The sequence below is a fragment of the Oncorhynchus keta genome, unplaced genomic scaffold (genome assembly GCF_023373465.1).
Source record: "Oncorhynchus keta strain PuntledgeMale-10-30-2019 unplaced genomic scaffold, Oket_V2 Un_scaffold_2149_pilon_pilon, whole genome shotgun sequence".
Taxonomy (NCBI): Eukaryota; Metazoa; Chordata; class Actinopteri; order Salmoniformes; family Salmonidae; genus Oncorhynchus; species Oncorhynchus keta.
In genome coordinates this window covers 45,009-69,500 of record NW_026290864.1, presented here as the reverse complement: position 1 = coordinate 69,500, position 24,492 = coordinate 45,009, and the positions used below count along the sequence as shown (strand labels likewise).

General features: G+C 48.4%; 1 protein-coding gene and 1 long non-coding RNA gene across 43 annotated transcripts; one reads left to right on the top strand and one right to left on the bottom strand.

The window, feature by feature from the left end:
• Positions 1-2,083: 2,083 nt before the first annotated feature.
• LOC118373734 (double-stranded RNA-specific adenosine deaminase-like) lies at positions 2,084-23,989 on the top strand. The gene is given in 19 exon segments (XM_052515118.1): positions 2,084-2,224; positions 6,029-6,262; positions 6,265-7,821; positions 8,143-8,390; positions 8,549-8,771; positions 8,908-9,056; positions 9,702-9,837; positions 10,154-10,386; positions 10,555-10,711; positions 11,022-11,190; positions 11,330-11,423; positions 11,786-11,954; positions 19,134-19,428; positions 20,635-20,951; positions 21,006-21,073; positions 21,133-21,382; positions 21,492-21,575; positions 21,903-22,030; positions 22,271-23,989. Coding segments are annotated over 18 exon segments (4,737 nt in total). The 5' UTR covers positions 2,084-2,224; positions 6,029-6,172; the 3' UTR covers positions 22,641-23,989.
• On the bottom strand, positions 13,879-16,213 carry LOC127928105 (uncharacterized). Of its 42 annotated transcripts, none has more exons than XR_008130430.1 (9): positions 16,195-16,213; positions 15,626-15,889; positions 15,404-15,595; positions 15,244-15,259; positions 15,084-15,155; positions 14,900-15,003; positions 14,788-14,867; positions 14,332-14,675; positions 13,879-14,291 (listed from the first exon to the last, which is right to left on the bottom strand). It is a non-coding gene; the product is annotated as an uncharacterized LOC127928105 (long non-coding RNA). The 42 variants fall into 42 exon arrangements; XR_008130432.1 differs by having other exon boundaries at positions 14,804-14,867; XR_008130447.1 differs by having other exon boundaries at positions 14,820-14,867.
• Positions 23,990-24,492: the final 503 nt, after the last annotated feature.

Genomic DNA, 24,492 nt, shown 5'->3' with positions numbered 1-24,492 from the left:
AACTTGCTACCCTCTCCACTACTGTTCCATCGATGTGGATAGGGGGGTGTTCACTCTGCTGTTTCCTGAAGTCCACAATCATCTCCTTAGTTTTGTTGACGTTGAGTGTGAGGTTATTTTCCTGACACCACACTCCGAGGGCCCTCACCTCCTCCCTGTAACCATCTCGTCGTTGTTGGTAATCAAGCCTACCACTGTTGTGTCATACGCAAACTTGATGATTGAGTTGGAGGCGTGCGTGGCCACGCAGTCGTGGGTGAACAGGGAGTACAGGAGAGGGCTCAGAACGCACCGTTGTGGGGCCCCAGTGTTGAGGATCAGCGGGGTGGAGATGTTGTTGCCTACCCTCACCACCTGGGGGCGACCCGTCAGGAAGTCCAGTACTCAGTTGCACAGGGCGGGGTCGAGACCCAGGGTCTCGAGCTTGATGACGAGCTTGGAGGGTACTATGGTGTTAAATGCCGAGCTGTAGTTGATGAACAGCATTCTCACATAGGTATTCCTCTTGTCCAGATGGGTTAGGGCAGTGTGCAGTGTGGTTGAGATTGCATCGTCTGTGGACCTATTTGGGCGGTAAGCAAATTGGAGTGAGTCTAGGGTGTCAGGTAGGGTGGAGGTGATATGGTCCTTGACTAGTCTCTCAAAGCACTTCATGATGACGGAAGTGAGTGCTACAGGGCGGTAGTCGGTTAGCTCAGTTACCTTAGCTTTCTTGGGAACAGGAACAATGGTGGCCCTCTTGAAGCATGTGGGAACAGCAGACTGGGATAGGGATTGATTGAATATGTCCGTAAACACACCAGCCAGCTGGTCTGCGCATGCTCTGAGGGCGCGGCTGGGGATGCCGTCTGGGCGTGCAGCCTTGCGAGGGTTAACACGTTTAAATGTTTTACTCACCTCGGCTGCAGTGAAGGAGAGGCCGCATGTTTTGGTTGCAGGCCGTGTCAGTGGCACTGTATTGTCCTCAAAGCGGGCAAAAAAGTTATTTAGTCTGCCTGGGAGCAAGACATCCTGGTCCGTGACAGGGCTGGTTTTCTTTTTGTAATTCGTGATTGACTGTAGGCCCTGCCACATAGTTTGGGTTTGTTTGAAAATGGCCATTTGTTTCTATACTTGACTGAAAGACTTATGATAATATGATGCACTGACTGTAGCCTACTGGACATTACAGTGATGTATTTCAGTTTGATCCGCTGTGACTTTGAGCAGGACAGAGCAGGACAGAGGACCCAAGTTTATGTTTCATGTTTTTTATGTTTACATTGAGTCATTTAGCAGATGCGATTTGTGTTTTTTTGTATGACGTCTATGTGGACTTTTGTCTGTATTCTGTTTGTATATTGTCTATTGCTGGGAGCACCTTCTCACTAAGGCAAATTCCAGTTATGAGTAAATGTACTTGGGCGAATAAAGGTGATTCTGATATTAAATGGAGTGGTGCTGACACCTACTGGGGGATGTAATAAGTGCAATTTGCAGGAAACAGTTTGAACGTGGATCCAGTCTGATCCATTGATTGGTGGATAGTATAGCAGCCTATAGCTCTATGGGTCGGTGAGCGTCCAGGCACTGCAGTGGGCTGTGCTGCTGAAACGTGATGTGCTGATCTGCTCCCACTGCCTCTGTTTATCATGCTGTAAATAGTTCACTAACGTGTTCATTACAAGATACAGGCCTCATGTTTGTATTTTGTTGGATTCCCCCTGCAATATATGGGGCCTTTTTTCACCAGCCAGCCATGCTTTGGGTGTTGAGTCTGGTTCCTCTCAAGGTTCCTTGTTGAAAGTAAATCCTTATAAAACGTACTAGCTCTTTGCAGGGTTCATGCCGGGTTTGTGGCAAATGGATTTGTGGAAGGTTTTGTAGCATACATATATTACATTTAATAGATTTTTTAACATTTGAGATCTGATTAATCGAATCCTAAACTAGGGAATGTAATAGCAGTGGCTTGGAGGTACTGCTATTCTACATGTCCTATTCACCTGCCTAAATGAGTCCAATCGACCTGCCGCAGCAAAGGTATTCCACCTTGTGTGATATTCATTTTGGGGGGGACCGCACTCTGCAGTAAAACGGGCAGCGTCACTCCAAATGCGCCAGTAAAACTGTCGCAAACTAGTGATGTCATCATGCGCCCCCCTTACCCCCTTGTTTCTTTTGTCGACAGTGTCGCTAGCAAGCAGGAACTCGGACTGATACAAAGCTTCAATCGCAAACCCAGGTAAATAAATTACATTTTGAACTCCGTTTTTACCTTTCGCGTTAGTTCAATTGAGATCTATATTTGGTTTCGCGCTAACTGAATAGCTTTCAAATGCGACTATGCTATGGTGTTGCACGCTTGTGCCGCAGTGATGCTCAATCAATGCTAACGTTAGCTAGCAAGCTATGTAGCTAGCTAGTCAATCCGGGCTATGCATAATTATCATTATTTTCACTGCATTTTACGTCGCATAGTTGTTTACACTTGGGAGTTGATTGGGAAAGTGTGTCTGGAACATTTTCGACACTTGTGCATGTTATTTGCGATGCACAATTGCGGTTCTACGTTACCAAGCTTGTGAACCCGCTTGGAGCCTCCATCTGCGCAATATCTTGTTCGGAACATGCGTGCGCAGTCCAAACGAAAACCATCCATTCAATGATGGCAGTTGAGTCGATCTCTGCTGGCAGGTTGCTGAGAGAAATTAAATATTTACCAGGGTATTCAATGTGTAGCGTCAGTTAAAACCAAGATAACTTAGCTAATTTCAGGTTATATTCATGTAGGACTTCAGTCGGGGGATAAACGCCTGTGTGAGAGCGACAGTAAGAAGGGGATTGAGGATTAGGGGGGATTTACTGAAAAACGACTAAAATGACCAATTGGATCCTATGTTCATACAGCGACAGACAGCGTTGGGGTCGGAGGCGGGATGAAATTGCACACTGATAGTTGATCCTCCTCCTGTCCACCTAGCTAACTAGTTGTGCGGGGTTCACTTTGACTGGGGGGATTGAAAATGGTGTGCATCAGAACCATCCGTAGCAAAAAATAAACAAGGGAAGGTTATTCAGTGGCGTCCTTAATTCCACAATCAAGCTGATGGCAGCAGTGACTTAGTTAAGTTTTATTTTACAAATTCAACCGCGCCAGAGATGATTAACAGAGATGCTCTCGCGTGGCTGTGTTTGATTGACCAATGCATGCATGCGTATCCCTGCGTGATGGAATTGGGTTTGATGCTGTGTTCAGAACAACTGGGAACTCGGGGAAAAGACGAGCTCCGACTAGGAAAAAATAGCTTTGAACGGTCATCCAAGTCGGAAACACGGGCATCTTTCCAGAGCTCCGACCTCAAGATTACCAACGTCATGCTTTGACCTCGTTTTTTTTTTTTTTTTACCCCTGAGTTCCCAGTTGTCTTGAAAGCACCAAGATCTGGGTACAGTGGCCACTAGCTATATTCGGCAGCTGCTGCGTGCTCAATTAAACTGTTGTGTTTTTGTCACAACAATAGTTTGACGCAACAGCAGCTGTGAGACATGACAACTAAGAGGCGATCTTGAATGATCATATTTTGTTACTTTTTTTAGGGAGGGGGTTGAATGTTTTGGAGTTAGCCTTTGCATATATAGGCATAATTTCTGAAGGCTTTCTTGTCCAGATTGATATTTTCTAAAAAAAAAAATGTAATTGTAATTGTCTGTGTCTAGAGTGGATGCATTTTATAATAAATATTGCCTTACTGGAAAATAAATAGAAAAAACGATTGCCTTCAACTTCAATCAATATACTGTATCCTCTAACAAAAAATACATCCTGTTTGACATAACACTACGGCGCGTTTTCATTCACATGACAAGGACCGATTCTTTTAGAATTATTTGACATAATTATATAATATCCACATGTGAGAGAAATACATTTGATGTACAAGTATTCAAACAGCCTTGGTACCTTGAGCTTGCACCAGTTTTGGCTACATCCTTACTCTAGCTAGTGAAACCTATGATAGGAACTATTGCATCACGTGACTCACCCAGACTGGCTACAGAGCGTGTCTAGAGAAAGGAAAACGAAACTATTCTGCCCTTTCGTGCTGTTTTTTCGTGTTAAGAAACTGTAACTGCAGACTTTCTATGCGTTCTTAATAGGCCTATTCATCATTTCACATCGTAACGTCTGGTATAAGTATATTGAATGGTAGGGGTACTAGATGTCCCTTTGAAATTGAGAAGCGCTCGTGCGGTATGTAAAAAATAAATAAACGTTTTTTGGGGGGTGGTAAAATACATAGAATTTTGAGAAATATAGCCAACTAGTTGAATTACTTTTGTATTTTGATAGAACGTAACTGTTTATCTCTAAACTGTTTGAAGTGTAGTCAACTTCTGACCCCGGCAGCGCGCCCGCAGACCTCAAGATCTCTGCCTTTCAAAAGTGACTGAAACCTACTCTCCTTTATGCCGCCTTCAGGCCAGGTGGTGAGGTAGTAAATCTGTATTTTATCCCGCGACCTTTCAGGTACGTTCATTTAATTAGTTAATTTCTTTCTACTGTCGTCGAGTCGTTTATGCAACCCACTAAGCATGAACTTGATTTATAACACTTTGACCAGGGTGTATACCCCAATTCTGTAATTCAAATAGAAATGACTCATCAATAATCCAGGAACGGGAACATACCGAAAACAAGGCCAAACAATGTCTGTCTGGTCCATTGGTCAAAGACGTCCTAATATTTAATGCCCAGCTCTGTATATTCATATTGCCCATGGAAGCAGCAGAGGCAACTGAAGTTGTTATTTTGGCTGTCAGTTGCCGGCTTGCATTAAGGTCAGCCAGATCCCGCTTTGACCCGGGGCACCCGACCCAAAGCTGCTGCTGCTGTCCGTTAACATTGCTGTGAAATAACTCGATTCCACTTGTCGTTATATTATTATTATTAATATGGTGGCAATCGTTTCGGGAGCAGCATGCCTGGCAGGGCTGAAATCTGAGGAGCAGGGTTGAGTGTCTTCCTGTGGTCAGTGACAGATATCATTGAGTGCAGGGAAGAAGCTTTGTGGTTACAACGTTTTCATTAAAAATACCCCCCATCATGTTCTATGCCCTAAAGATTTATATGTAATTGGCATGAAATGACTATTAAATATTTTAGCTGAGAAAATAATCTGCAAATTTAATTCAATGTCAGGTTTGCTGTACTAGAAGGTGCCCATAATATGAAAAGGTATTTGAAAATAGTCAGTGCTCAACCAACGTGAGTAGAGGTGCAACCTGTGTAGCCATCATGGGACTCTCATTAGCACCACCAGCTGATGAGTTTTCTCCCCCATATGCCCCATACGAACTTGACCGTTCCCGTTGTGATTGTTCTCAAGAAGGCCATTGAAGGCTGAAAAGTCAATCTTTTAAACCTGTCTACTAAAATTACTTATTAATGGTGAACGAGCGTTATTCCTTTTCCTGTCCAATGTGTGTTCTATGGCCAACCTTTTCTCAGGTTCAACATCTATTACTTATTTGCTTAGTGTTTAGTCTGTCAAAAGTTAGTGCAGCAACTCCTGTCCTTCACTGACCACCTTGAATCTTTTCTTTCCTTCTGCCTCACTCTCACTTCCTATGTGAAGCTGCAAATCATCTGTTAAACCAGAACTAACACAGTGAAGCCACAACCATGAATTATACATTTCTGACCTTTTATACATGGATCTCCTTGTGGCCAATTGGGTCCAACAGCATGTGACACTGGGGCTGTATTGGAGACAGGATGGAGTACAGTGAGACTGGTGATATGTGTATATATATATATATATATATATATATTATTTGTCATAAGCCCTTTGATCTACACTGTTTTTCTCCTGCCCTTTTTCCATTTCCATCAGGATTTTCCACTAGATTTTGACCAGTCTTATGTCCCTAGTTTCTTCTTCATATTGCTTTATAGTTGGCTCTTTATTTTTAATTTCATGGCTCTTTTCCTCACCCACTCAGTCACTTTTGCTTTCGCTCACACCCATCTCGTCCTGTCTCTCAGGTGCTGACTGCCACTTTGCGATCATCGCCCACCCGGCTGTTCTGCCAGACTGTGTTGTTGCATCAGTATCCAACACAGAGACACATCCTCCTATCTGCTGCGTAACAGGCGGCCCTGGTCCCCCCTCAACCTGCCCCCTGCGCTATGAGCAGAGGACGAGGAGGGCCCCCCATAGAGCATTACCACCGACCCCCTCTCCCCCAACTGCAGGCTAAGCAACAATACTACAGAGCTGGACCCCTGGGATTTCACCCCAGAGCCTCCCCGCAACAGGCCCTACACCCAAACGTCCATTCATACCTGGGCCCAGTTCCCCCTCTAGTACCACCCAGTGCCCACTCTCAGCCTCTCTACCCTCTGTCCCTCCCCCACCCGGTCACAGCCCAGGCCTGAGTCAGCAGAGCTCTTGTCCCAGTGGTCCTAACTCCTTCAGGCAGCAGCAGGTCCACTTCCTGAGGGGACAGAACACTGAGGCTCCCCAGTTTAGGGTGAGCCCCAGAGGAGGGGTGCAGAGCTTGGGTCGAGGGGGACCGAACGGACTCTTCAACGAATCGAACCAGGCCCAGGCAGGGTACAGCAGGTACTCCCAAAACAGCTCTAGGGGGAGAGGGGGATACGGCAGCGAGCGAGGCAGAGGGAACGGTAGGGACTTCAGGTACCCGCCCAGTCAGGGACTCCCTAGAGGACCAACCGGCCCTACATTCTGGAACCAGAAGCAGACTTCAACCCAAAAGCAAGGCTTCAACAGACAGTGGAGCCTTCATGCAGACTGTGCTGACAGGCCGTCTTTCTCAGAAGACTTTCAAAGTTTATCCTTAGACAGAGAGAGGTCCTTCAGAGGAAGAGTTGACAGAGGCGACAGCTTTGACAAAGCTTCTGTTGGTAGTAGTAATAATTCAAACAACAAGAGTGTCCCTACATTTCAGCCACCCGACATCCGAGAGCAAGTTTTGCAAGCCTTGGCAGATTTGAGCCCCGGTGAGAAGCTGCAAGCAAAGTGTTTGGCGAAAACGCTGCGGTTGCCCAAAAAGTTTATCAACCAGGCCCTTTACGGTCTCGAGCGTGATAAGAAAGCTTCAAAACACGGTGAAAGTCCTCCAGAGTGGACTGTCTACGTAGAACCACAGGTAGAACCGGAAAGTAGAGATTCTGATCCGGAAAGCCCACGTTCCCAACCGAGGGAACATTCTGTGGAGTCACAGGAAAGTCCTTCAGAAGAAGATTGCTCTCACTTCCTTTCTGTGAAGGAGGAGGACGTTGTCATCGAGGCTGAGATCCAGGAAATTGAAGCGCAGGGTCCTGAGGGCGACAAAGAAGAAGATTACTACGTAGAATCGGATTCACACTCCTCTTCCTCAGAACCATCTGAGTCATATCGGCAACATTCCCAGTCCCAAACCCAACAACCCAGTATCAACAGCAGCAGTAACGAAGAGCTTGACCTAGACCTTGACGAGAGCGACATGGCGGACTGCGGTAGTAATCAGAAGGAGTTGATCCTGCAGTATCTGCTGGAGGCAGGGGAGGCCACGGCCCTGGTGATCTCCAAGAACCTGGGCCTGAGGGGTGCCAAGCAGGTCAACCCCACCCTGTACGCCATGGAGAAGCAGGGTGACGTGAGCCGCAACGCAGAGGTGACCCCTCACATCTGGGAGCTATCTGTCCATCGCAGGGAGAGGATGGAGAGGAGCCTCAAGGCCGAGCGCAGCGCCCCTGCAAAGGTCGAAGGAATGGGGTCCGGATTCCAGGCGGTGCCACCCGGATTGGAGTGTCTAGAGGCCAACCCTGAGGCGGTAGGTGGACACTCTCACACAGCGAGCGAGGGGTGGGGGGAGTTCAGTTGGGGGAATTCATTGACGTCTTCCTGAATTTGGGAGACCTCCTCCCTCACTTGGAGCCCGTCTCCTACGAAGGGGAGGAGTTCGGCAGTTACCCTAGTAACATAATGTTGGTTGGATCATTGAGGGGTGAACATAGCTCTGTAGATTCCGAGCTGAGAATGCCAGGTCTGGAGCCCTTCAACACCGCCTGACACCGATCCCACTGACCCACCCCAACTTCTGCTTCACTTCTTTTTTTCCTCACCTACTTCCTCCTCTTCATCCCTCTATCAGGAGGACGAGTCAAACGGAGGGCAGTGGGCGACCGATGATATCCCCGAATTCCTCAACGCCATCAGCCGGGATGGAGGGGGGACAGTAGCAGTCTCCCTGGCAGCGCCCCCACCTCAGAACCTCCGTGCCAAACTCCAGGAGGTGAGGGCCAAGAACCCCGTCAGCGGCCTGATGGAGTTTGCCCAGTACCAGGGACACAATTGCGAGTTCCTGCTCCTCGACCAATCAGGGCCCTCACATGACCCCAGGTCAGTGATGTCATAATGTTCCCAAACAATCATGGTTGGCCGTTGCTGGTATGTCTAAGAGGAAACCAGCTGATTGATTTAGCAAATTCATAAAAAAAATGTGTTGTCCCTGCTCTTTCTCGCTACCTCTCACTCCCTTGTATTTTTCTCCCTCTCAGATTCCGTATGCAGGTCATGCTGGACGGCAGGTTGTTTCCTGTTGCTGAGGCATCTAATAAAAAGGTGGCTAAGAAAGATGCTGCCGCAGCAACCCTGAGGATTCTGCTGCGTGAGATAGAGGGGGGAGGGGCCGAGGAGGGGCTCACTGCAGGGGTGGACCAGGCCATGGACCCCACCTCTGACGTCCCTGTAAGTCTGAAGTGTGTTCGTGTGTGTGTGGAGGTTAGTAATAATCAATGTGCTCTGTTGTGCTTGATTGTGTTGTAAAGGCCAAAGATTTCTCTCTTTTTTTCAATCCTTTTCTAACTCTCTGCTCTCTCCCTCCCTCCCTCACTGTCTCGCTCTCCCTCTCTGTCAGGAGGTGGTGGAGGGTCCACCCCAGGCCCTGTCCCGTTCCCTGCCGGGCGGTAAGAACCCCGTGTCCATGCTGATGGAGTACAGTCAGCGCACTGGAAACCCCATCGAGTTCATCAACACTGGACAGGAGGGCCCACCTCACGACCCACGGTATCCATCTGTCTACATCCTCATCAGGGATGGGGTCAATTCCAAATGAAGTCAGTCAATTTAGGAAATAAACTGACATTCCAATTCAATAATTGAAAAAAATAGCATCCTTTTTCAATGATTTCTCTATAAACTGAAAAGGAGAAGCTATTTATTTCAAGTTTTCCATTTTTGAATTTAAATTCAAATCACTTCCTGAATTGAGTGACTTCAATTAGAATTGAGCCCAACCCTGCTTCTCATTTTTCTCTCCCTGGTTCTCTCTTCTATACATAAATGAATCATTAGGGAAGGTGGGCCTGCCCTAACCTCTTTCACTCTCTCCCTTGGGAGCAGTTACTTGTGTCCTGTATGACTTTCATACTGCAGCAGTCTGCTGACTGGATGATACAACAGCACCTCTGTCTCTCTCTGCATATAACCTTCCCCTAGGCACCTACTGTACTGTCCCGCAGTAATCTGATACTGGGAAGTGTGACCATCTTTGTCCCTCTCTTCCCCTCCTCTTCCTGAGTGCTGTAGTCTCTGTGAAGGAGATTCACAGCTCTACCCTGATGCCCCCATGTGGTTAGAGAGGAATGGCCTCTTACCTCTCTCACCAATGTATGTTTAGGATGTATAAGTTAGTCTCTGCTCCCTCCTCAGGTTCATGTTCAGGGTGAAGATCGGGGAAAGCCTGTGTGCTGAGAGCTCAGCCCCCAGTAAGAAGGCTGCCAGGCAGCTGGCTGCAGAGGAGGCAGTCAAGGAGTTAATGGCCGACGGGAGACTGCAGCTCAACAAGGTGAGTAAAGGAGCCAAACATGGGACTGAAAGATGTTTCAACTAAATGGATGGTTCCCTGAAATAAACACTACCCCATCTATTTAGGATTTAGGCTTGTCAAGCTAGCTAGCTGTTTAGCTATGGACTGACAGAATGTCATAAGACCCCGGCATGTGGACTTCTCTCATTGTGCCTCCAGGTTGTAATTCTAAGAAAAGATCCTCCGAACACTAAGATCACTCTTCCCTCTCTTCCCACCTCCTTTCCTCTGTCTTTTCACTGCCTTATCTCTCTTCTCCTCCCTCCCTCGCTCTCCATCACCCCATCCTCTCCAGCCCCAGTTTCCCCTGTGTCTGTCTGGTGATGAAGGGGGCTTCATGCCCGCTTGCCCCTCCTTGCCCCCGCTGACAGAGGAGGAGCTGCGTTCTGCCCACGAGGCGGGGGTTGGTGACCTCATCAGCCACCTAAACAACAACGCTGTGTCAGGTCTGCTGGAGTACGCCCGGGCCAGGGGCTTCGCTGCAGAGATACGACTGGTTGGGCAGTCAGGACCACCGCACGAGCCCAAGTCAGTACACACACGAACATACACAAGTGTAATTCAGAGTCCACAGCTGCAGAGCTGCGGTAGTCCGGCGGTTCATTGTGACATATAAAACACTATGAAAGCCAACGGTTCAATATTGTAAAACGCGGCTGTGCAAACATGGATGCTTAACTCTTAACTCTCTCTCAGGTTTACCTACCAGGCTAAACTAGGGGGTCGCTGGTTCCCTCCTGTCTGTGCTTCCAATAAGAAGCAAGGGAAACAGGAAGCAGCTGATGCAGCTCTGAGGGTTCTGATTGGAGAGGCAGAGAAGGCTGCCCGCACCGGGGAACTAACCCCTGCAGAGGTCAGTTTACCTCTCTTACTATACTACTTTTTAAAACTCTGGGTCAGGACCCACAGTGGGCTTTGGGTGTGTTAGAGGTGGGTCGGGAGTGAGGAGACTGCACCTAGAATCACACACTTTCCTCTTCATGAGGTTGCTGGTAGATGATTTTGGGTCACGGGACGACAGTAATTTTCTCATTGGGTCTGGAACTGAAAAAGTTTAAGAATGCCTGCTATACTATGAATACACTGTTAATACTATGATTCTGTTATAACCTACTTCTGTGACTGGTGGGCCGTTCATAACCGGCTATTGTTTCTGTCTCTAGCTGCCACTGAGTGGTGGGACAATCCATGACCAGATCGCCATGTTGAGTCACCAGCGCTTCAACGCCCTCACCACACGCATACAGCACAGTCTTCTGGGAAGGAAGATCCTCGCTACCATCGTCATGAAGAGGGGGGAAGGGCTGGGGACCGTGGTCAGTCTGGGAACAGGTACCTGCCGTGTGTGTGTGTGTGTGTGTGTGTACGTACGTACGTACGCAAGAGAAAATAATAACAAGCCTTTTGGAATGATTTTTGTCTCTACCTTTTGAGATAATATAAATGTATTTTTGTTTGTTTTTCTCCTCAGGAAATCGTTGTGTTAAAGGGGAGGAGCTGAGTCTTAAAGGGGACACCGTTAATGACTGCCACGCAGAAATCATCTCCAGGAGAGGGTTTATCAGGTAGGAAGTTACTGCTGCTTATTTGTCTTCCATTCTGTCCTTTTATATAACCAGTATTTTCCCCTTCCTCCTTTGCTCTTCGTTTTGATTCCTTTATAGCTACTCTCCCTCCCTTTCTGAAACCTCCCTTTCTCCCTCTACAGGGTGTCATATGTCAGCTGGGAAGTCATTACAGACTATGATGTGTGTTAATGTGACTGTGGAGTCCATCTGGTTAGTGTAGAGTGTATTAATGCCACTTACCAGATCCTCTGTTTCTCCACCAGTCTCCCTTTATTTGTGTGTTGGATCCTGGACACTTTCACTGATCTGAATCACTCAAATATGGATTCTACCTTTCTCCCCCCCCCCCTCCCCTCCAGGTTTCTATATGCTGAGTTGCTGAAGCACTGTGAAGGATCAGAGGACAGCATATTTGAGACAGCTGAGGAGAACAAGCTCCGGATCAAACCTGACACCACCTTCCACCTCTATATCAGGTGGGCCTTTTTATTTTATTTGTTTATTTCACCTTTATTTCACCAGGTAGGCTAGTTGAGAACAAGTTCTCATTTACTACTGCGACCTGGCCAAGATAAAGCATAGCAGTGTGAACAGACAACACAGAGTTACACATGGAGTAAACAATTAACAAGTCAATAACACAGTAGGAAAAAGGGAGTCTATATACATTGTGTGCAAAAGGCATGAGGAGGGAGGTGAATAATTACAATTTTGCAGATTAACACTGGAGTGATAAATGATCAGATGGTCATGTACAGGTAGAGATACTGGTGTGCAAAAGAGCAGAAAAGTAAGTAAATAAATAAAAACAGTATGGGGATGAGGTAGGTAAAAATGGGTGGGCTATTTACCGATAGACTATGTACAGCTGCAGCGATCGGTTAGCTGCTCGGATGGCAGATGTTTGAAGTTGGTGAGGGAGATAAAAGTCTCCAACTACAGCGATTTTTGCAATTCGTTCCAGTCACAGGCAGCAGAGTACTGGAACGAAAGGCGGCCAAATGAGGTGTTGGCTTTAGGGATGATCAGTGATATACACCTGCTGGAGCGCGTGCTACGGATGGGTGTTGCCATCGTGACCAGTGAACTGAGATAAGGCGGAGCTTTACCTAGCATGGACTTGTAGATGACCTGGAGCCAGTGGGTCTGGCGACGAATATGTAGCGAGGGCCAGCCGACTAGAGCATACAGGTCGCAGTGGTGGGTGGTATAAGGTGCTTTAGTAACAAAACGGATGACACTGTGATAAACTGCATCCAGTTTGCTGAGTAGAGTGTTGGAAGCTATTTTGTAGATGACATCGCCAAAGTCGAGGATCGGTAGGATAGTCAGTTTTACTAGGTTAAGTTTGGCGGCGTGAGTGAGTGAAGGAGGCTTTGTTGCTGGAATAGAAAGCCGACTCTAGATTTGATTTTTGATTGGAGATGTTTGATATGAGTCTGGAAGGAGAGTTTACAGTCTAGCCAGACACCTAGGTACTTACAGATGTCCACATATTCAAGGTCGGAACCATCCAGGGTGGTGATGCGAGTCAGGCGTGCGGGTGCAGGCAGCGAACGGTTGAAAAGCATGCATTTGGTTTTACTAGCGTTTAAGAGCAGTTGGAGGCCACGGAACACAGTGTCCAAGGACGGGCCGGAAGTATATAGAATGGTGTCGTCTGTGTAGAGGTGGATCAGGGAATCGCCCGCAGCAAGAGCAACATCATTGATATATACAGAGAAAAGAGTCGGCCCGATAATTGAACCCTGTGGCACCCCCCATAGAGACAGTGACCTGTTTGTTGACTTGGCTTTCGAAGACCTTAGATAGGCAGGGCAGGATGGATATAGGTCTGTAACAGTTTGGGTCCAGGGTGTCTCCCCCTTTGAAGAGGGGGATGACTGCGGCAGCTTTCCAATCCTTGGGGATCTCAGACGATATGAAAGAGAGGTTGAACAGACTGGTAATAGGGGTTGCGACAATGGGGGAGGATAATTTCAGAAATAGAGGGTCCAGATTGTCAAGCCCGGCTGATTTGTACGGGTCCAGGTTTTGCAGCTCTTTCAGAACATCTGCTATCTGGATTTGGGTAAAGGAGAACCTGGAGAGGCTTGGGCGAGTAGCTGTGGGGGCGGAGCTGTTGGCCGAGGTTGGAGTAGCCAGGCGGAAGGCATGGCCAGCCGTTGAGAAATGCTTGTTGAGGTTTTCGATAATCATGGATTTAACGGTGGTGACCGTGTTACCTAGCCTCAGTGCAGTGGGCAGCTGGGAGGAGGTGCTCTTGTTCTCCATGGACTTCACAGTGTCCCAGAACTTTTTGGAGTTGGAGCTACAGGATGCACATTTCTGCCTGAAGAAGCTGGCCTTAGCTTTCCTGACTGACTTTGTGTATTGGTTCCTGACCTACGGAGGATGTCTCTTCCTCGCCTTTTGACCCCCCATGGCTCATTCTTCTCCACCTACTGTCTTCTCTCCCCTTTCCTTCTGTGCCCTGGAACTCAACTGGGCCACCAACCCACCCCCACGTTGTTCTAGGAGTTTGAGAAGCCAGTGTTTTTTTCTGCATAGAAAAGTCTTGGGCGGGCCGCTTAAGTGTTTTCGGGCCACGTATGTCAAAACAGTAAAATAAAAAATGTCATGTTTATCTACCCCTCTCGCTCTACTCCTCTCGCTCCTGCGCTCAACCTCTCGCTCCCGCGCTCAACCTCTCGCTCTACCCCTCTCGCTCCCGCGCTCTACCTCTCTCGTGCTCTACCGCTCTACCTCTCTCGTGCTCTACCGCTCTACCTCTCTCGTGCTCTACCGCTCTACCTCTCTCATGCTCTACCGCTCTACCTCTCTCGTGCTCTACCGCTCTACCTCTCTCGTGCTCTACCGCTCTACCTCTCTCGTGCTCTACCGCTCTACCTCTCTCGTGCTCTACCTCTCTCGTGCTCTACCTCTCTCGTGCTCTACCTCTCTCGTGCTCTACCTCTCTCGTGCTCTACCTCTCTCGTGCTCTACCTCTCTCGTGCTCTACCTCTCTCGTGCTCTACCGCTCTACCTCTCTACCGCTCTACCTCTCTACCGCTCTACCTCTCTACCGCTCTACCTCTCTACCGCTCTACCTCTCTCGTGCTCTACCTCTCTCGTGCTCTACCTCTCTCGTGCTCTACCTCTCTCGTGCTCTACCTCTCTCGTGCTCTACCTCTCTCGTGCTCTACCTCTCTCGTGCTCTACCTCTCTCGTGCTCTACCTCTCTCGTGCTCTACCTCTCTCGTGCTCTACCTCTCTCGTGCTCTACCGCTCTACCTCTCTACCGCTCTACCTCTCTACCGCTCTACCTCTCTCCTGCTCTACCTCTCTCGTGCTCTACCGCTCTCGTGCTCTACCGCTCTACCTCTCTCGTGCTCTACCTCTCTCGTGCTCTACCTCTCTCGTGCTCTACCTCTCTCGTGCTCTACCTCTCTCGTGCTCTACCTCTCTCGTGCTCTACCTCTCTACCTCTCTACCGCTCTACCGCTCTACCGCTCTACCTCTCTCGTGCTCTACCGCTCTCGTGCTCTACCGCTCTACCTCTCTCGTGCTCTACCGCTCTCGTGCTCTACCGCTCTACCTCTCTCGTGCTCTACCGCTCTCGTGCTCTACCGCTCTACCTCTCTCGTGCTCTACCGCTCTACCTCTCTCGTGCTCTACCTCTCTCGTGCTCTACCGCTCTACCTCTCTCGTGCTCTACCGCTCTACCTCTCTCGTGCTCTACCGCTCTACCTCTCTCGTGCTCTACCGCTCTACCGCTCTACCTCTCTCGTGCTCTACCTCTCTCGTGCTCTACCGCTCTACCTCTCTACCGCTCTACCTCTCTCGCGCTCTACCTCTCTACCGCTCTACCGCTCTACCTCTCTACCGCTCTACCTCTCTACCGCTCTACCTCTCTACCGCTCTACCTCTCTACCTCTCTACCGCTCTACCTCTCTACCGCTCTACCTCTCTACCTCTCTCGTGCTCTACCGCTCTACCTCTCTCGTGCTCTACCTCTCTCGCGCTCTACCTCTCTCGCGCTCTACCTCTCTCGCGCTCTACCTCTCTCGCGCTCTACCTCTCTCGCGCTCTACCTCTCTCGCGCTCTACCTCTCTCGCGCTCTACCTCTCTCGCGCTCTACCTCTCTCGCGCTCTACCTCTCTCGCGCTCTACCTCTCTCGCGCTCTACCTCTCTCGCTCTACCTCTCTCGCGCTCTACCGCTCTCGTGCTCTACCGCTCTACCTCTCTCGTGCTCTACCGCTCTACCTCTCTCGTGCTCTACCGCTCTACCTCTCTCGTGCTCTACCGCTCTACCTCTCTCGTGCTCTACCTCTCTCGTGCTCTACCGCTCTACCACTCTACCTCTCTCGTGCTCTACCTCTCTCGTGCTCTACCGCTCTACCTCTCTCGTGCTCTACCTCTCTACCTCTCTCGTGCTCTACCTCTCTCGTGCTCTACCGCTCTACCTCTCTCGTGCTCTACCTCTACCTCTCTCGTGCTCTACCACTCAACCTCTCTACCTCTCTCGTGCTCTACCTCTCTCGTGCTCTACCGCTCTACCTCTCTACCTCTCTCGTGCTCTACCTCTCTCGTGCTCTACCGCTCTACCTCTCTCGTGCTCTACCTCTCTCGTGCTCTACCTCTCTACCTCTCCTCTCTCGTGCTCTACCTCTCTCGTGCTCTACCTCTCTCGCTCTACCCTCTACCGCTCTACCTCTCTCGTGCTCTACCGCTCTACCTCTCTCGTGCTCTACCTCTCTACCTCTCTCGTGCTCTACCTGCTCTACCTCTCTCGTGCTCTACCACTTCCCTCTCTCTGCTCTACCTCTCTCGTGCTCTACCGCTCTACCACTCTTGCTCTACCTCTCTCGCTCTACCTCTCCTCTCTCGTGCTCTACCTCTCTCGGGGCGTTCTACCTCTCTCGTGCGTGCTCTAGCTCTACCTCTCTCGTGCTCTACCGCTCACCTCTCTCGTGCTCACCAGCCCTACTCTCTCGTGCTCTACCTCTCTCGTGCTCTACCGCTCTACACTCTCTACCTCTCTCGTGCTCTACCTCTCGATGCTCTACCGCTCTACCTCTCTCGTGCTCTACCTCTCTCGTGCTCTACCGCTCTACCTCTCTCGTGCTCTACCGCTCTACCTCTCGGGCTCTACCTCTCTCGTGCTCTACCGCTCTACCTCTCTCGTGCTCTACCGCTCATAAAAGACTGGAATTAATACCTTTCTTTACCTCTCTCGACAAGCTCTACCTCTCTGAGCTCTACCTCTCTCAGCAGACTCTACCTCTCTGCTCTACATCTGCTCTCGTGCTCTACCTCTCTAAGTTGCTCTACCGCTCTACCTCTCTACCGCTCTTAGCCTGTCTACCTCTCTACGGCTCTACCGCTCTACCTCTCTAAGCTCTGGACCACTCCTATTTATTTACAGAGATGCACGGAAAACCTCTGTGCTCTCGTGTGTTTGCCTCTCTCGTGCTCTACCTCTCTCGGAATATAATATTCGTGCTCTACTACTCTCATCTCAGTGCTATGACCTCTCTGCAAGGACAACTGAGAAGAGATAAGATTACCTCTCTGGTGGGTCTGAGGAAACTCAGTGCTCTACCTCATCCAGTGCTCTACCTCTCAGTGCTCTACCTCTCTACCAGCTACCTAATTCTACCGCTCTACCATTAGTGCTCTACCGCTCTCGTGCTCTACGGTGACTTTGTTCTACCGCTCATGTGCTCTGCTCTACCTCTCTCGTGCTCTACCTTCTTGCTCTATTAGCATGACGAGGAATACTATAGCAGTGCTCTACCTCTCTCGTGCTTTACCTCTCTGAAACGTGAGTCAAGTCTCTATTGCTCTACCTCTCTGACGTGCTCTACCTCTCTCGTGGCCCAACTGGCCATATTTATTCGAGGAGTTGATCTACCTTGACTGTTACTGAAGAGTTTCTCGAGTCTACCGCTCTGATGGACACTACCAGCTCTACCTCTCTCGTGCTCTGTCCTTGCTGCTTGGACAGAGTTGGGAGTGCTCTCCCGCTGTCGTGCTCTACCGCTCTACCTCCATGGTGCTCTAAAGAAAGCAGGTGTCGCGCTCTACCTCTCAAAGACAAAGTACAAGCCCTCTCGAGCTCTATCGCTCTACATTTCTGTATTTTGCACCAGGAGGCATTGTGCTCTAGTCGCTCTACCGGACCTACGTCATGGAGGTGGTTGTTCGCACTGTAAATTTCATCCGGTCCAGAGGTCTGAACCATCTCAGTTTGACAAACTTCTCTCTACCGCTCTCATTACCCTACAGCCTCCATACCACACTGAAGTGAGATGGTTAAGCTCTACCGCTGTGCTGAGGCATTTCTTTGATCTACGAGAGGAAATCGGACAGTTCATGGCTCGCTCTAAAGGAAAACCGTGTTGGAATTACAATCTCAGGAATGGCTACGGGACCTCATTCTTGGTTGATATTACTGAACACTTGAACAATCTGAACAAAATGTTGCAAGGCTCTACAAAAAGTTGTCACACAGTTTTCTGACAACATACATGCATTTAAGTTGAAGCTGACTTTCTGGGAGATGCAACTGGCAAATGGCAACCCTCTACCTCTGATTTTATCAGTATCTACTACCAGGGTACCCTTAACAGCCCTGGCTGCTAAAATTTTGTGCATGTTTGGGACAACCTACCTTTGTGAACAAATTTTCTCAGTGATGAATATCAATAAAACAAAACCTCTCTACCTCTCTCAAACAAGCACTTAAATGACATTCTGAAAGTGACAGCTAGTCAGCTCATGACACCTGGTGTTGATGCACTACCTCTCGGCCAAAAGATGCCAAGTTTCAGGTACAAATACCTCTCCAGACTAGACTAACACCTTTAAAATGCTGCCTTAGATACTGTTTGCATTGAAAGAATACAGCTCTGTGAAGATGAATCCTTACTGTGGTGATTTAAAAAATGTGCACTTTAATGTTAGTCAGCAGCTTCTAAACAAAAGTTGTGTGATGGACCTCTACTGTTCATACAACTCCATCATTTTCAGTATGTATTGTATGTGTATGTATGTTTCTGTATGAAGTTTACAGATTTACAGGACAGGCTCTACCTTTCTTCATTACACATTTAAAATCACCTCTTAGTTTGTAAGGTGTACTCTCGGGATTACATTTAGATTTTATATGCGTATGTGTAAGTGGTTTAAAAATTCTCTCTTTAAAAGTCTAATTTCCTCTTAAAGTGCATTACTATATTTTTCAGTACCAATTCCTTTTCGTGCCTTTCCTACAATCAGTGGGATCTACCTCTTCCTATTTGTGAATGATAAAAGTTCCTTGCACATTTGTCTCGGAAATATGAGGTGTTTCATGAAATGTTTTGTAAAGGATAGTTCATTAAATTTCAATATTTTCCTAATGTTCTTGTGCTTCTTTACACCAAAACAAAGGAAAGCCCCTGATTTTTGAGAATTTATAGCAGAGTATGGTATAAGGTGGAGAATGGTGAGTTACAGCCAGATGACATCTCCAGCCGTTCCATGAGGACCCCCTCTGTTACTGAGGACAAGCACATAGAGCCACCATGTTGCTTAACTCGCCTCTCTGCAGGCCAAACAGAGCATGACTACACATTCACACCTCATTTGCTGCTGCTGCCACAAACACATCTGGTAGAAAGGACAAATATCCCAACGGATTTGAATGTTCCAGTCTAGAGCATGGACTGTGTGATTCTAGTGTACAACCATCACTTTGACCACTGGCTCTCTCATACACCCTATTCCTCATACTGCATGGCTTTGTCTTTGGAGTCAAAAGTATGCCTCAAGGGTGTTTGTGCCATGTGTAGGTGAGGGCACCATCCCGGTAGAGTCATCGACCATCGTGCCCACCTGGGACGGCATCCAGCACGGCGAGCGTCTGAGGACCATGAGCTGTAGCGACAAGATCCTTCGCTGGAACGTCCTGGGACTGCAGGGAGCCCTGCTCTCCCACTTCCTCCATCCTATCTACCTGGCTTCAATCACCCTGGGTGAGGACGGAACGATAGCACATAGAGGGAGATTGGTGGAAGGAGAGAAGAGATGAGGGAGGGGACAGTAAACATTTGAGGGAGGTTTGATTTGAAAAAGAGTGAGGGAGGATAGATTGAGTGTGGGAGTAAAGGGAGAGAGGGGGTCAATGGTCACCATTGGCTTCAGTCATGTTTAACAAACTCCACTCATAAGTAGACAACATCTCAATCCCAAACTACATTGTCCTTAGCTGGTCATGACTCCTACAGTATAACTATCCACCCAGACAGTCCCTGTCCTTATACTGTAGGAGTCATGACCAGCTAACTATCCACCCAGATAGTCCCTGTCCTTATACTGTAGAAGTCATGACCAGCTAACTATCCACCCAGACAGTCCCTGTCCTTATACTGTCCTTATACTGTAGGAGTCATGACCAGCTAACTATCCACCCAGACAGTCACTGTCCTTATACTGTAGGAGTCATGACCAGCTAACTATCCACCCAGACAGTCACTGTCCTTATACTGTAGGAGTCATGACCAGCTAACTATCCACCCAGACAGTCCCTGTCCTTATACTGTAGGAGTCATGACCAGCTAACTATCCACCCAGACAGTCCCTGTCCTTATACTGTAGGAGTCATGACCAGCTAACTATCCACCCAGACAGTCACTGTCCTTATACTGTAGGAGTCATGACCAGCTAACTATCCACCCAGATAGTCCCTGGCTGACAATGTCCTTATACTGTCCTTATACTGTAGGAGTCATGACCAGCTAACTATCCACCCAGATAGTCCCTGGCTGACAATGTCCTTATACTGTCCTTATACTGTAGGAGTCATGACCAGCTAACTATCCACCCAGATAGTCCCTGGCTGACAATGTCCTTATACTGTCCTTATACTGTAGGAGTCATGACCAGCTAACTATCCACCCAGACAGTCCCTGTCCTTATACTGTAGGAGTCATGACCAGCTAACTATCCACCCAGATAGTCCCTGGCTGACCCCCTCAGACATCCATCTCTTTACTCACCTCTCCTTGTCAGAGTACTCTATGATGTGATCAGCCTTGTTAACATGGAAATACACTGACTCACACACTCTTCTGTCATTCTCTTTCTCTCCCTCTTTCTTTACATGTCAATCTGTCGCACCCCTTCCTCTCTCTCTTCTGTTTTGTTTTCCCTGTCCTTGTCTCTTATATTTGTCCTTCCAGGCTACCTGTACAGCCATGGCCACCTGACACGTGCTGTCTGCTGCCGATTGGCCAGAGACGGCGAAGCCTTCTCCAAGAGTCTACCTGCTCCCTACACACTCAACCACCCCGAGGTACACGTACAGAAACACACTCAACCACCCCGAGGTACACGTACAGAAACACACTCAACCACCCCGAGGTACACGTACAGAAACACACTCAACCACCCCGAGGTACACGTACAGAAACGCACTCAACCACCCCGAGGTACACGTACAGAAACACACTCAACCACCCCGAGGTACACGTACAGAAACGCACTCAACCACCCCGAGGTACACGTACAGAAACGCACGTACACGTACAGAAACGCACTCAACCACCCCGAGGTACACGTACAGAAACACACTCAACCACCCCGAGGTACACGTACAGAAACACACTCAACCACCCCGAGGTACACGTACAGAAACACACTCAACCACCCCGAGGTACACGTACAGCAACCACCCCGAGGTACACGTACAGCAACCACCCCGAGGTACACGTACAGCAACCACCCCGAGGTACACGTACAGCAACCACCCCGAGGTACACGTACAGCAACCACCCCGAGGTACACGTACAGCAACCACCCCGAGGTACACGTACAGCAACCACCCCGAGGTACACGTACAGCAACCACCCCGAGGTACACGTACAGCAACCACCCCGAGGTACACGTACAGCAACCACCCCGAGGTACACGTACAGCAACCACCCCGAGGTACACGTACAGCAACCACCCCAAGGTACACGTACAGCAACCACCCCAAGGTACACGTACAGCAACGCACTCAACCACCCCGAGGTACACGTACAGCAACCACCCCGAGGTACACGTACAGCAACCACCCCGAGGTACACGTACAGCAACCACCCCGAGGTACACGTACAGAAACGCACTCAACCACCCCGAGGTACACGTACAGAAACGCACTCAACCACCCCGAGGTACACGTACAGAAACGCACTCAACCACCTCGAGGTACACAGTACACAAACAGCCGCTCCAAGCTTCCAGCATAGCCATTAACGCAGACACAAACATTGCTTTCCGCTCTGTTTTAAAATGGTTGATTCATCTGAGAGGATTTATTTAGTCTAATTTCAAATCAAAATCAAATGTTATTGGTCTCATGCACATATTTAGCAGCTGTTATTGCGGGTATAGTGAAATGCCTATAATTGAACACTCTTCCTCTCCCTTTACTCCTCTCCATCACTCCATCTCTGTCTCCCTTCAGGTGGGCAGGGTGAGTGTGTATGACTCCACGCGTCACACAGGGAAGACCAAGGAGTCCAGTGTGAACTGGAGCCAGCCAGACCACATCACTGTGGAGGTGCTGGATGGGACCAAGGGCAAACTGGACGGGTACGCACCCCGCACCACAACTAGAACCAGACCCTCAGACCTCATCCACCCTCATCCAGATAGCAGCACCAGGTGGTTAACCTGGGCTACACAGGGCCCCATTTCAGTAGAATAGCGATCACTATTTATACTCCATATCGAGTAGTGGCATTTAATTCATATGAAAAACATGTTGAAAATGTTTCAATCTCAGCGCAGTAGCTTCTGTGTATTCCTAAACCCTGTTTGTCTTCCCTCTAGCCCCAAACTGGACGTGTCGCGGGTCTCCAAGTCCAACATCTTCCGTCAATTCCGGTCGTTATGCCAACAGTGCGGGCGCCAGGACCTGCTGGCTCTCCCGTCTTACGCCCAAGCCAAGATGGCCGCCATGTCCTTCCAGGTCGCCAAGCAGCAGTTCTTTGATGCGCTCGGTAGCCATGGTTACGGAGCCTGGATTGGCAAGCCATTGGAGGAGAAGAGCTTTGACGAAGCGGCGGCCTCTGATGGCCAAGGGGCAGGAAGTGTTGCTAATAGCAACCAGGGATACAACAACAACAATAGCTATGGAAGCACAACCACTGACTATAACAGCAGCCAGTGGGGTAGTAGTGCGTACACACAGGCCATGTAGAAAGGAGGGAGAAGGGAGGGTTGGCTAGAGATGGAAGGACATGAGCCTGGAGGACGGGGGGAAGGGAGGAGAGGAAAGAGGAGCTAACAGCAAGTACTGGATCTTCTTGAAAGGGGTAGAGGTCAGACAGATTGGAAAGGACAGAGTTACTGAGATGGAGGGAGGGAAGGGGACAACAGGCCAGCCCAAGGGGTGAGGGTCAGACAGCAGCAAGAGAGATGGAGAGAGAGAATGGGTTGCTACTGCTACACAAAAGCAACAGAATATAGAAAGAGAGGGGAGAATAGGGGGTTAGTAAGCATGATGACTGTGATGTAGTGACATTCAGAACTGCATAGCATGCACTACTGCTCCACTGTAACAGTAGCCCCAGGACACTATCCTCACATGTGCATACAGGACAAACCCTCCCTGCCCTCACGCACACAGCCCTGTCTCTCTAGTTCAGACACCCTACACCTGACCCTGTCCTACTCGCCAGCCAGCCATTCAATCACGCATGACTAGTTTAATCTGTACTTATCAGCCTGAGCATGGATAGTAGTGATCACACTTTATATATATATAAACCAGCCCTGTAACTTTTAGCTACTCCCCGACCTAGTAACCCACCCCTTTACACTGTGTTAATGCTATGGCTACGTCTACAGGTCACAGCCTGGTCCATCCCATAACTCTCCACTGTAACATAGATTTGATGACTAACTAGCCTAGATCATAATTATTCTGTTATTGTTGTGTCCTATGTGGTGTGTATCGCTATTGTTCTTGAGGTTTTTGGTGTTGCCACTCGAGGGCCACGTCAGAAAGGACAACGGTGACGTTGAGAACTGCTGAGAACAAGTAAATCAGCTACTTGTTTTCATTTTAGGATTCATGTTAGGGGGGGGGGTCAAAGTTCAGGTTAGGATAAGTGATTACTTGTAGTTGTGATAAAAAAAAAAGAGAAGAAAGGCTTTGCACTCTTGTCCTTCCTAGCGTGGCCAGAATGTGGCCGGCAGGTTTTATGCGGACAGGGAGAAAGACTGGTTTGTTTTTATGTTTTAGTTCAGTCTGATCAAATACATTCAAGGGTGAAGCAATATATACATCATGTACATACAAATACATAAATACACAGATGTATATGCAATAACAATGTTTGTGTAGGGTATGTATATATCTCTGTGTGTGTATGTATATGTATATATTATGTATATATTTTGTAAGTCATGCCTAAAATTGATTTTCTATTGACTATTTTTTTGAAACGTTTTATCAAGTGGATGACAAAGCATTTTGTTTTATTATGTATGAAAATTCTGTCAAGTTTTAAGTGATTATAAAGACCGGCTTTGTAAAAGCTGAAATGTGTGTTTGTCTTTTTTAAATGTATACTAAAGCCCTCATAACTGTGAAAATAGACTGTTAGCCAAGTATAAACACTACAGTCAGCACACTTGAGAATGTTTGTGTGTTTCTTCAGTCTTGTTTGTCTCTTGTGCAGAAAGGGGTAATTGGTCATTTAAGCGATGGACTCCATAGAGGCGTGTGTTATAGATTATACTGTTTTCAAAGAGGATGTCTGGTGGAGGGTTGATCTTCTTTACACAACACTGATGCAGTGAATGGAATGAGTGCTGTGTGTGTTTACCGGTTATTCAGTCCCTCAGTGGGACTGTGAGGGCACATTACATCAGTGTCTGTCTTGTTGATATTCTCTGACAGCGGAGTATTGCCAGGCCCAGGGAGCTGTGAGTCTGGCTGAACTGAATATTGCCAAGCTAGGCCCGAGGTTGCTGTGAGTCTGGCTGAACTGAATATTGCCAGGCCTGGGGAGCTGTGAGTGGCTGAACTGAATATTGTCAGGCTA